The following is a 13,044-nucleotide window of genomic DNA, read 5'->3' on the forward strand; positions in this document are numbered from 1 at the left end:
ATGCCATTTACAACAGCATCAACAAGAATAGAATAGTTAGGAATAAGTTTAACCCCGGAGATGTAATTCTTGACACTGGAAACTACAAAACATTGCTGAAAGAAATTAAAGAAGACCTCAATAAAGGGAAACACCACTGTGCTTATGGATTAGAAGACTTACTATTGTTATGATGCCAAAATTCCCCAACTGGTTTCACAGATTCTTTGCAATAATCTATTAAAATGTCAATCTCCTTTTTTCCCCCCCCCCCAGAAATGAAAAGCTGATACTAAAATTCACATATGGAATTATAAAGGATCTCAAATAGCCAAAACAATCTTTAAAAAGAACAGAAGTGGAGACTCACACTTTTCTGATTTTAAAACTTACTGCAAAGCTACAACCATCAAAAGAGTGTAGTACTGAAATAAGGGTAGAGATATCAATCTTTGGACTAGAATTGAGAGTCCTGAAATAAATTCATTCATCTGTGGTCAGCTGATTTTCAATAAGGGTGCCAAGACCATTTGATAGGGGAAAGAATAGTCTGTTCACATATGGTACTGGGACGGCTGGATATCCACCTGCCAAAGAATAAAGTTGGACCCCAACCTCACACCATATACAAAAATTAAGTCAAATTTAGCTCTTACATTTAGGAACAGACACCCAAATGTAAGAGCTAAAACTATAAAACTCTTAGAAGGAAACTCTTAGAGAGTGTAGCAGTACAAAATACTGCTTTCCTACAGCGCTGTCATGCTATGGTGCGGTGGACTTCCATGACTGATTGCTCTTGTTGGTCAAGGTTACCTTTTTGTCAGTCCGTCTCTAGTGCTTTGCACAGAGTTGGCGCTCAGTAAAGTCTGCTGACCAAATGAATGGAAGAGGCAATGACAATTTCAGTTATACCAAAGCTTACCCAAAAGATTGTAAATGATCAGAAACTGCTCTCAGTGTCTTCCTGGTGTGCTGGAGTGATGCAATTGTGGCTTTCCTTCCTGGGCCTTTTTATTATCTTTACCACAAATCACATTTAGCGTGTATGTAAAGAGGTCCTCCTTAACTGTGTGCTTGCCATTTGTACTCCGGTAACTTGGGCATGCAGTCAGTGTCTTTACATTTGATTCTGTCACTGATGACGAAATGGATTTATAAACAGTTTTTTTTAATTATATTAAGCTAATTCTTAATTATGGAACGTTTGGATCTTAAAGTATAGGTGTAGCCTCAGTTTGAACACGTAATGACAGGACCTCCTAGGGCTATCACTGAACTGCTCTGACTATTGAAAGTTACAAAGTTCTTTCTTAGGTTGATGAGTGTCTAAGTGTCTACTTCTTCCTCTGATGAAATCATGCCAAACAAGTCATATATTTGAAATAAGAATGCTGTCTTTTCCAGCTCTGTATCCATTCCCCCTGACCCAAAGGACATGTTATTCACTGCAGCATTTTAATCTGCAATCCAGTTTACTTCTGGGTGGCTTATAACACTGACAGTTTGTATAAGCTCTGGGAGTACAAATGGATTCCAATATTGGTCTAATATGGGTAAAATACAAGCCAAGCTGACTTCTGAGCTGCCCTTTATAGGGTGATGTTGAAGTTTACCACCTGTTCCAAAATAAATCTCACACTAAAGGGTACAACTCTCACGTTGTTTAGGCTCCCTGCTGAATTTCCTTGAAGGGCAGATGTGTAATGCAGGTTGGCCACCACTTTCTCCTGTTGATAACACAGCATGGATTTGTTCATCAGAGTGAAGCCATCTAGAAAGGTGATGTGGCGCTCAGACACAGGATGAGAAGTTTTGAATGGGAGGAATATCACAGAAATGCTGGAATGGAAGTCAGAGTAGGACAGGCCTTTGCTAGAAATGCAGGAAGAGGAGAGGTGCCTTGAAAATATATCTCATTACCACCTTTATAAATTTTCTCTGGCATAGTAAAACTTTAAAAGTAAGTTGTTTGCTATAAAAAAGGAGATATGAGCTGAAACCGGTTTGGCTCAGTGGATAGAGCGTCGGCCTGCAGACTCAGGGGTCCCAGGTTCAGTTCCAGTCAGGGGCATGTATCTTGGTTGCGGGCACATCCCCAGTGTGGGTGTGTGCAAGAGGCAGCTGATTGATGTCTCTCTCTCATCGATGTTTCTGGCTTTCTATTCCTCTCTCTTCCTCTATGTAAAGGCTCAATAAAATATATATATATATTTATATATATAAATATATAATATATATTTATTATATATATAATAATTTTTTAAAGGAAAGTTTAAAAAAAGGAGATATGATGTGTTCCATTCCAAAGCTAAGTAAAACTGTTTGGAAATAATTTCTGTTTGGAATCATCTGCATGACTGTGTGTCCACCTTGGCTTTTGGCTTTTCCTGCCCTGCTCTCACTCCATCCAAGTCACTAATAAGCCCCTCCTTTATGCCAGCCTGTCTTTCAGGCACACTCTTTTTGTTGTGCCATTTCACTGTATGGTATTGAATTATTTATTTGTATGCCTCACTGGACTCTGACTCCTCGAAGACTTAGACGGTATCTTAATTCTTTGTGTTTTCACTGCCCAGATAATACTCATCAGTGAGTGGCATTTTGGGTGCTTACATATTTGTAGGTAAATTTTTGTTTCATGGCTGATTTAGATTGTTTGTGGAAACATTTGAAGGGGAAAAATCTGTTGTTTGCAAAGGTGATTGGACAGTGTGTCCACTCCATCAGGAAGGTGAAGTAGCCCCATCTCTCTCAAAGCATGAGCAGAACAGCCATTGGTCTTGTGTTACTGAAGCAGTTCCAGTTTGGAAACAAAAGCTTAAACCAAATGCCCTCTCTGGAGAACTCCTCTTCTTTTGACAGGTTTTGTTCTTTGAATGTGTTTTGTTACTAAATTAACTCATTTTCCATTGCAGTTGCCCAAGGAAATTGTCTTTCTTGGTGGGTGGCTTTGAAAGGACAGAAGAGATTTTTATTTTTTTTCTCCTTAGCTAGCATTATGGGCTACACTTGACTATTTGCCTTCTATTTACTCTTTTTCAGGAACCTAAAGGTAGAAAGGAGTCAGAGCTGCAGTGACACTGCTCAGGACAGAACAAGGAGCAGACTCCGAGCGGCCCCGACCAGCAAAGCCAAGGTACACCTCAGACACAGGCCCTGGGCGTCAGTCCCGTCCGCACCTCCTGTCCGTGGCCAGGAAGGAAACCATTCCATGCGACGAGGCACAGGGTCCTGGGCAGACTGGTTACGCTGGGGAATTTTATAAATAGCAATGATGGGAAGACAGTTTGAATTGGTAGCCAGATGGATAGCATGAGGGTTGGCAGATGAACATTTTTAGAAGTTCTAGATGACTTTTTTCCCTATAGATTTTTAATTGTATTGGTTCAAATTTTAGGAATTTCTGAAAATGTTGTACATTCTAGGTTAGGGATTTTCCCCTTTTCTTAGGCTTATATCACTCTTTATCCCTTTCCTTACCCTTTCCCTCCCTATCCCTCTGCCATTATGAAGGAATTATGAAGAAAAAAACACCCGCAAATATGTACGTAGGTATAATCTTTTTAACCTCTTTCAGGTCACAACTATAACCCCAACCTGCAACCCCATCATTGGTGTCCTCTTGTCCACCCAGAACCATCGCTGCCTCTCCGCCCCCGACTTGGCCATAGAGAAGCGTCTGCCCTTCAGCTCCCTCTCCTCCTTGGCTTCCCTGCATAAGCCCGAGCGCTCCATCAGCCCCGAGAGCAACGACAGCATCTCCGAAGAACTCAACCACTTCAAGCCCATCGTCTGCTCGCCCTGTACTCCTCCCAAGAGACTCCCCGATGGCCGTGTGCTAAGTCCCCTCATCATCAAATCAACACCCCGCAACCTAACCAGAAGTCTGCAGAAGCAGACATCTTACGAGGCCAGTCCACGGATCCTCAAAAAGTGGGAGCAGATCTTCCAGGAGCGACAGATCAAAAAAACCCTTTCGAAAGCCACCCTCACCACCTCGGCTCCAGACACAGGGGAAGACGTGCTCGTTTCTGAAGTCATCCATTCTAGCAAGGAGAGGCCGCGGCTGGCTTTAAACACAAGACTGTCCCGCGGGCATGTGCTCTCTGAGTGTGTGGGACCCGCCCCCGCTGACCCGGACCATTTCCCCTCTGGTAGCCAAACAAAAGCACAACAGGGCAGTGAGCGTAAAAGGAGCACTGAGGTCCCACTGGAAACCTGCTGCTCTTCAGAACTCAGAGCGGGAGCCAGTGGGACTGCTGTGAGAGAGAAGTTTGAAGGGTCAGGGTCAACCCCAGATGCCAAGCTAGACAAAACTTGTGTAAGCACAGCCATGAAAATCTCGGCGATGAATTCAGTGATACCCAAAAACCATGTTCCAGGCGAGGTCCTCAAAACAAAGAGACAGCTGAAGCCAGCGAATCATTTCGATCTGCCCAATGGTGTTGTGGCAGACGACCTAGGCGAGGAGCCACTGCCTGCCTTACGTCGGGGCCGGAAAAGACACTGTAAGACCAAGCACTTGGAACAGAATGGGTCCCTCAAGAAGCTGCGACACAGCAGCGGCGAGTCGGGTCCGGCCCCGGCAGACCCGGTCCTGCGAGAGATGGAGCAGAAACTGCAGCAGGAGGAGGAAGACAGGCGGCTGGCCCTGCAGCTGCAGCGCATGTTTGACAGCGAGCGGCGGACTGCGAGCCGGCGGAAAGGGAGCGTGGATCCGTATCTCTTACGGTCCAGCAGCATGGCCGGGGCCAAGTAGCTCCTCGTGGACAGCGTCACCTGTCTTTCAGAGCTCTCTGTTTTGGGCTTGGCCATTCATGCTGAAGAGCGCAGCGTTCGGACTTGGGGGTTTCCTTCATGGCAGAACACCCCGATGTGGTTCTGAGAGGCTCCAGGGCCTTTGTAGTCTGTATCCAAGGGAACTGTGTCTCTGCCTCCCTGTGACCCAGGCCAGAAGCACTGCCCACCCCCTAGGTGTGCCCCAGGCCTGAGGGCTTCGGGCCAAAGCTGGCAGCACCCGCCTCGAATGAGATTCAGGAGCACAACGGCCAGAGGTAGAAATGGTAGCGGAAAGAGGGGATACCTTCTCAAACCGATAGATCTCCTGACTTCTTTTAACTTGAGTGCATTTGTAAATCGACCTTGCAGATAAAAATAAGTTCCATCTTTTCCAAAGAAGTGGAATAATACAATTCCTTGGCAGATTCCAAAAGATCATGTAGCTCTTCTTCTGACCCTTTCCATGAGTAAATATTCCTAATGAGATCAGTGAGTTTACGCTTCTACAAAAGCTAATTAACATTCCCTGTTAAAAGGTGATTGATGCTATAAAGTTGACAGGCCAATTCAGTCATTGTTGAACTTGGTCTTACCAGGAGACCTAATGTGTAAGTGGGATTAACCCCATGTTTAGATGATGAAACTGCAGTGCAGGTAGGTGTTCAGGTTCTCTCAGCTAAGTGGCTTAGCCCAGACTGACCACTGGGTCTCCCCACAACAAATCCCATGGATTTTCCACGCCGACAGGTTTTATATGGACTACAACCCAAGGTCATTCCGGGGGAGCCTAGGGAAAGCTGCCTAGGCGTTGAGTGCCCATTTTGCAGATAATGAGATTGACTAGAACTGTAAACCTTTACTGTGCAATTAGTCCCACCCCTACAGCTGATAGCCTCCTTCTCCCCAGGCTGTGAGATAAAAGGCAGTAGGACATCATTATTACTCTCCACGTGGCCAAGGGTTATCTGCAATGTTGATCTAAAGTCCAAAAACTTTGCCCAGAAGTCAGGCAAGAGCAATGCTGAAACTCCATCCTGTGGAAACAAGGTATCTAGCTGGATGCAGCTGGTCAATTCAGTCCCATGGACCTTTGGGGTTTATTTTCCTTAGCAGCTGACACCATGTGTCTTTTGCATCCCTGGTGGTGCTTGGTGCTTCTGCCCATCTGGGCTCATTGAGAATAGGGAGTAAGATGTGATTTTAGGGAATCTCAGGTGGGCTGACATTCCCTGTGCATGTATGAGCTGTTACTATAAAGTCATATGACTGGCACTTAACAAACCTTTCAGAGCTTATATATCCCAATGTATGTTGTCCCCTTTAAGTGGCCCCAACAGGATACTGTGTTTTTCCAATGATGTTGCCATTGGTGGAAACATGTCTGGGGCTGTCCTCAAACTCTAGAGACACCTGGAAACACAGACTCCTAAAAAGTTAGAACTGGAAGGGACCTTAACGGCCAAATAGTCCAACTTCTTCCTCTTCTTTGGGCAGAAGCAAAGATCCAGAACAGTGACTCGCTCTCACTGATCAGGGTCACTAGAGATTGATCTGTCCCCTTATTTTGCTGCTTCTCAGGAGACTTGTCTCCCTTCTCTGAGAAAATCTGTAATTGTTTAGGGTTATAGGAGAGAGAATTTTAAATTTCAGACTAGTCAGAAGCTATTGAGACCTCTGGAAGAGAAGGCAGGAAAACGAGGCTTGGGATGATAAATGGGGTGCACCTGTAAAGTGCTCAGAGCCATTTCTGTGCAGCTCATAAACGGTCCCCAGAGATAAGTTCCAGAGATGCCGTAAGCATTTTGGTGATCATTGCGATATGTGGAACCTCCCCAGTGACTACTTTGGTGGGGAGTATCACTCACCTGAATGTATGTGTCCTGTGTTCTCTGTGCGTGCACGCATGCAGATGTGCGTGTAAAAAACACATCAGTCTCATTACTTTATATTCACACCACTTCAGTTCTAGATCCTACCAGCAACATTTGCCCTCCAAAGGCTGCTGGAGGGCACATTGGTACCCAGGATAGAAGAGCTGGCACTGGTCTGCAGAAGACAGAGAGGATGACTTACTAAACGCCCACGGAGAAAATGCCAGTTACCGCCGTTTCAGATAGTTCTTAGTGTTATTGGGAGGCTGATCTCACTGACGGTAGGGAAGACTTATTTTTCCACTTGCCACCCTTTTCTATATCTCCAGTAATTCAAAAAATCCTTTTCCGTTGGAACCGATTTTTGTTTTTGGAAAAAAAGATAAATATTTTTAATAGAAGAATATATATTTTAAATATTTCCCCAGAGTAATACTTTCTTTTTAAGAAATCACATAGTAGTAGCAACAAGTTATAGCTTCAGGTACAGAGTGAAAAGCTGCTTGTTGGTAAGAGAATTATGGATCCAGCTCACTGACTTTCCTCCTTAGCCCGGCGGTGGTGCCTCCGATGGTGTTGACAGTTGCTGTTTCCCATGCTTCCAGCTGAGCAGTAGTACTTCAAATATATGCAAAGCAGTTTAGGTTAGGGAGGGATGAGGCTTAATTTTTAATATGCTTGGCTTCAGAGGAGGCAGAAATCACTAAGGTATTATCTGTATTTTAAGATTCTTCCCATACTTAATAACCAAAATCTGAACACTTTTTCTTTCTGAAAAATTTCCCCTCTCCTGTTGCTTGATTGTGAAGTTGATCACACATGGAGTTGTTGACATGAATTCTTTAGAGAAAGAGAAAAACAAGGTAGGGAAAATAGAATAATGGGGAGGGTTTATCAGCTAGAATAAGAGATGCACTATTTCACAAAGCAAATGTATTTATCACAAATCACTGGAATCTGATTCACTATACAAATTTCTCATGTCCTACTATCTTTTGTTTCTTGTGTATATGCATTCTTTGTGGGGTTGTGTGTTTTTTTTTTCCTTATTAAAGGGACAGTTATGAAGGATGGAGGTCATTCTGATGGGAAATGTAAGAAATGTGGTACCCTGAGAAGGGGGAATGACACTGGGGAACACGTTCCTGACTCTGTTGATTGTATCCATTGGAAGAAGTCATCCGGGCCTGTTAGGTTGGTGTCGAATCAGGGTAGTGTGTATCCAGTCCTTGGCCCCTTTCATGTCATTGCCTCTTTTTAAAAGGTTCATTTTTTTTGGCTGAGGCTTCCCAGGAAAACTTTTTGTAAGTGGCTTCATTTATTTTGTAAATTTAATTTTAAAATTTTTGCCTGGAGAGAGCACTGGTGATGAATGCCTTCTGTGTTTTTTGTTCATTTTCCCTTAAGAGATTAAAGCTGCTTAATTAATTGCTGTATGATTACAAACTGACTAAAATCGGAAGCTGCCACTGTGCTTGGCTGGCGAAGCTGGTGACCGAAGGCTGTGCTGTTGACCATCCTCTCTGTTCCCTTTGACAGTCATTTGCTGAGTTTCGAACGCTGTGCCCACTGTGCTGGGTCGTGGAGATACAACGGCGGAGAGGACAGTCTCTGCTCTGGCGGAGCTCAGTGTCTGATGGGATGTATTTGAATGTTCATGTGGCCGGAGGGTTTGTTAATGGTCTTATGAAAGGCCACTTCTTCCATAGAGATGCTCTTGGATGGTGCCATTCAAGATACTGTCTAGCACCAAGCAGGCTGCCTTGAACATTTTAGATATTCCCATCAGTATTTGTGAAGTGATTGCAATACTGCTTTCCATTTCCTATGTAATTTTGCCAGAAGAGAATGAATGTTATCCTCAAGTGATCATAGGACAATAAGATCTCTTCAGAAGCTGCTTTTAGCATAAGCACCTATGGCCACATCTCAACTTAGTAACCTCCTAACTTCGTTCCCAATAAGAACTGCTCACCTGGAGCAGCAACGTGGCATTTCTTTCCTTTTTCTTGCCTGGCTTTGCATTCATATGGAGGGCCAGCAGGAGAGGAAGGAAAGAAAAATTGAAGGCTGGATCATAACCATAAAATATCATGCAGCTCGAATAGGCAGGCATGGAAATCAAGTCAAACTCTCGCCCTTGCCATCCCTCTTCTTTTTAAGAAATTAGTAACTTATTGTCCAGCACCCTGTGTCCTAGCCTATCTAGTAAAAGAGTAATATGCAAATTGACCATCTCTCCAAGACACAAGATGGCTATCCCCATCTTGTCAAAAATGGCTACCCCCATGTGGACACAAGATGGCTGCCACAAGATGGCCTCCAGAGGAGGCCAATTGTGGGCAGTTAGGGGTGACTAGGTCAGCAGAGGAGAGCAGTTGGGGGAGACCAGCCAGCAAGGGAGGGCTGTTGTGGGGAACCCAGGCCTGCAGGGGAGGGCAGTTAGGGGCAATTGGGCTGGCAGGGGAGCAGTCAGGTATTAATCAGACTGGCAGGGGAATGGTTAGGGGGTGATCATGCTAGCAGGCAGAAGAGGTTAGGTGAAATCAGGCAGGCAGGCAGGTTGGGAGCCAGCAGTCCTAGATTGTGAGAGGCATGTCCGACTGCCCGTTTAGGCCCGATACCATCAGGATCGGGCCTAAACGGGCAGTTGGACATCCCTTAAGGGGTCCCAGATTGGAGAGGGTGCAGGCTGTGCTGAGGGACATCCCCCCCACTCCATGCACAAATTTTGTGCACCAAACCTCTAGTTTTATATTATAATTTTCTAGGGTCTGAATAAATAGTCCTTTAAGTTTCTTTCTCTCTCTGGTAATAAGGGGGACAACCAAATGATTTAGGAGGCTTTTTGTTTTAACAGCTTTCTTCCTGATTTTTAAAGTTAGATTTAAAAGGTACCTGTATCCCCCTGAATATACACCCCGATGGGAAAATCCCCATAGTACAAGGTGAATATGGAATCTTGGTAAGTGACACATTTATTGGAACAGTCATTTTAACTACCGAGGGTTAAAACCCAGCCAGCCCTTCATTTTTCTTTAAAAATTGAGAACTTTGGACTTAAATCTCTCTCAGCCACCCTTGTCCTTTAATCTATAGAATGGCCTTTGGGCCTGGTTTTTAGAAGTAAGTACAACTGCTTATAAATCGTTAGGACTCAAAGAGAAAGCAGGTCTGCTTTGGGAGGAGGGGAAGGCAGTGCGATTCTAGGGAAATAGGTTGCTGAATAGATTTTCCTCCAAAGAGGATCCAGAAATGTATCCTTACACATCAGTGTTATCCACTGAAACTTTCTTATGTTTGTTCTACAGAAAAAGATATATAGAGGTCACCAGTTTAGAGGTTGGTTAAACTGGATGAAGGAAAAGTGCCAAGCCTGTATGTGCACATTGTTCTATGTATTATCAGTATTTTTTTCTTCCTAAGAAAAATATTTACACACTTTGCTTTGAGTGAGTAAATGCTTCCTTAATGCCTTGTCAGTAAGTGTGGGAGGCAACCTCAAACTTGGAGCAGGCTGCCTCTCTACCTTTTCTAGTGTCTTAAATCAAGAACTGGTGGAACAAAGCCAAGGTAAGGCCTTTCATTTCTCTAACTCAAAACAGCAGTGACCCCTCAAAGGTCAAGCTGTCACAACTTAAGTAGCTTTTGGGCCCTGGCTACGGAAGGCAACAGTCAGATTCTCCTGCTCACCCTCCAAGCTGTGCCACCAATGGGAGCAGGTGGGGTCATCCCTTAGCCTCCAGCAGGACACTTCAAATCCTAAGGAGAGAATGGGTAACTGCAAGGAAAACAACAGTTATCATAAATGCATGTGTGTGTGTGTGTGTGTGTGTGTGTGTGTTGTTTGTTCTCAGTTCTTTATACATAAACACAGTTCTCCTTAGGGCCTTTCCCCTTCCCACCTAGAAATAGAAAATGGGTTGGTTTTACTCAACCTGCTGTGTGCATTAATATTGGACAAGGGGTCTGGATCCTTGTGGTCTGCCACTGCTGGCCACCTCTCACATGCATAAAGACAAAGATTGAGAACTTAGAACAGGTCATGCCCTGTCAAGGATGCTTCTGCCAACAAGGAAATGGCACGGAATCAAATGGAATGCTGTGTTGTTATTTAAACAGTACCACAGTGCATTCTTTGATGGATGTTTCCCTTCTCGAGGGGAAGCCCAAGCTGAGAATGTAGTAAAGCAAACTCATGAAAGTAAATGTTCTGTTTCTAGTAAAAAAAAAAAAAAAATCTGACCTCTGGAGAGCAATCTCAGGCAAAGCTGGGCTAAGCTTGGACTGTGTGATTTTTTTAAAATATATTTATTGATTTCAGACTGGAAGGGACAGAGAGGGAGGGATAGAATCATCAATGATGAGAGTCATTGATTGGCTGCTTCCTACACATTCCACACTGGGTATTGAGCTGCAATCAGGAATCAAACCATGACCTCCTGGTTCATAGGTTGACGCGCAACCACTGAGCCACGCTGGCTGGGTGACTGATTTTTGATGCCAGCTTTGCTTGGGGAGATGCCCTGTGTTGGAATGTCTTGCTTTGGCATTCAGAATTACGGGGGAAATTAAGTAAGATGGAGATCCTGTAGTGTACAATTATGTCTTCTGAGTTCTAAGGTATTTCCAATTTATGACTGTTATTCTGATATTCAACCACTCTTCTAATGAAACCAAAAAGAACCCGAGGAAAGAACTAATGTATAGGATGACATTTTCCTTGCACATTAGGGCTTTACTCAGAACATCTGATATGCTTTTTAACCCTCACCGGAGTACTTGTTCACTGATTTTAGAGAGAAAGGGAGGGAGGGAGAGAAACATCTATGTGAGAAAGAAATATTGATCTGCTGCCTTCCATATGTGCCCCGACCAGGGATCAAACCTGCAGCCTTTTGATGTATAGGATAACACTCCAACCAATTGAGCCATTTGGCCAGGGCCAGAACATCTGAATTTTTAAAATACCCTCTTTTGAAATCACTGCTCAGGAACTCATTAAAATCGGCTTGGTGTCAGTTTCTCATCCAACAGAGAACAAATATATCCCTGTTTTATCTAAACTTGTAAAGCCAATTTGAAGAACTGATATACGAGTCAATGCCATACATGGTAGGACCTTTGAAATCATCTGGCCCAACCTCTTCCACAGAGGTCCGTTAAAATGATTTTCAAGAGACAAAGCAATTGGTCAGTATCTCTGATTGCCTCTTGGCTCCTAAAGCTCTACATACCACACTCATTAATCACCTTGTAGCCTGGTGCTGGGAAAGGGGTGGCCCTCATTTACATGGACCTGGCCCTGACAGCCTGGAAGCTGGGCCCTCTGACTCCCAAAGCCAGCACTGGCTTTGAGTGTCATAGCCGTAGCTGTGTGTAATCCCATTAAGATAGCTAGCCTGAGCTATTTTCCATTTCATCCACAAATTCAATCTTATTGAGTATTTTCTGGATACAGACCCTGGCCCTAGCACCAGAGGTATCATTTGGCACCATGCAGTGTGGTGCCCAGTGAGGTCATACTAGGTTAAAGAAAACAAAAACAAAAAAGGTAAGCCCAGTTCGGCTTGGAAGGAGAGTTAAGGACACACCTGAGCTGAGGCTGCAAGGATGAATAAGAAACATCAGCTCCCGTGAGTCCTTACTCAGGCCTCTTCCTAGATGAGGAGCAGCCACTGCGTAGCCTCCTAGTAGTCTCCTTCCTGGGAGTTCTACATTGGCACGCTTTGGAAAGGGCCAGCTGTCTACACTCATTCGGTAAATAGCCTCCCTGATGGCAAAGCTAAGAATCAGGAATGCAGGATGATTCTGGCAGCAGGGAACTCCGGGCTGAGACTAAGATGAAGAAATGTAAAACAAATCCTCCATTAGATATCAAAGGCCAACTTCAAGTATAAAAAAAGGAAAGCAGTTCTGATCTTAGCAGTCTGCTGATAAAGAATAAAAGCCAAGTGGCCTGGCTGGCGGAACTCAATGGTTGAGCATTGACCTAGGAACCAGGAGGGCACTGATTCCTGATCAGAACACAAACCCAGGTTGTGGGCTTGATCCTCAATTGGGAGGCCTGGAGGAGGCAATTGATCAATGATTCTCATCATCAATGTTTCTCTCCCATCCCCCCTTCCTCTCTGAAATCAAGAAAAAAATATTCTAAATAATTAATTTTAAAAACCAAAGCAGCAATGCCATTGGTTTTAAGAGTGAGCAAAAGCCCTAGCTGGTTCGGTTCAGTGGATAGAGTGTCGGCCTGCAGACTGGATGGTCCCAGGTTCAATTCTGGTCAAGGAAACATGCCTGAGTTGCAAGGCTCAATCTCCAGTAGGGGGCATGCAAGAGGCAGCAATCAATAATTCTCATCGACATTTCTCTCTCCCTTCCTCTCTGAAATCAATAAAAATATATGTAAAAA

At 44.2% G+C, this 13,044-nt stretch overlaps 1 protein-coding gene across 2 annotated transcripts in view; it reads left to right on the forward strand.

The window, feature by feature from the left end:
• RNF169 (ring finger protein 169) overlaps positions 1–8,528 on the forward strand; it is a 54,931-nt gene extending 46,403 nt beyond the window's left edge. Inside the window, exons 5-6 of one of the 2 annotated variants that reach the window (XM_036428259.2) lie at positions 3,025–3,118; positions 3,560–8,528. In XM_036428259.2, coding sequence (XP_036284152.1) covers positions 3,025–3,118; positions 3,560–4,741 — 1,276 coding nt within the window. In that variant the 3' untranslated portion in view covers positions 4,742–8,528. The remainder of the gene's footprint in view (positions 1–3,024; positions 3,119–3,559) is intronic. The other variant, XM_045578141.1, reaches the window with a different exon arrangement.
• The last annotated feature ends 4,516 nt before the right edge of the window (positions 8,529–13,044 follow it).

Source organism: Pipistrellus kuhlii, unplaced genomic scaffold, assembly GCF_014108245.1.
Source record: "Pipistrellus kuhlii isolate mPipKuh1 unplaced genomic scaffold, mPipKuh1.p scaffold_m20_p_9, whole genome shotgun sequence".
Lineage (NCBI taxonomy): Eukaryota > Metazoa > Chordata > Mammalia > Chiroptera > Vespertilionidae > Pipistrellus > Pipistrellus kuhlii.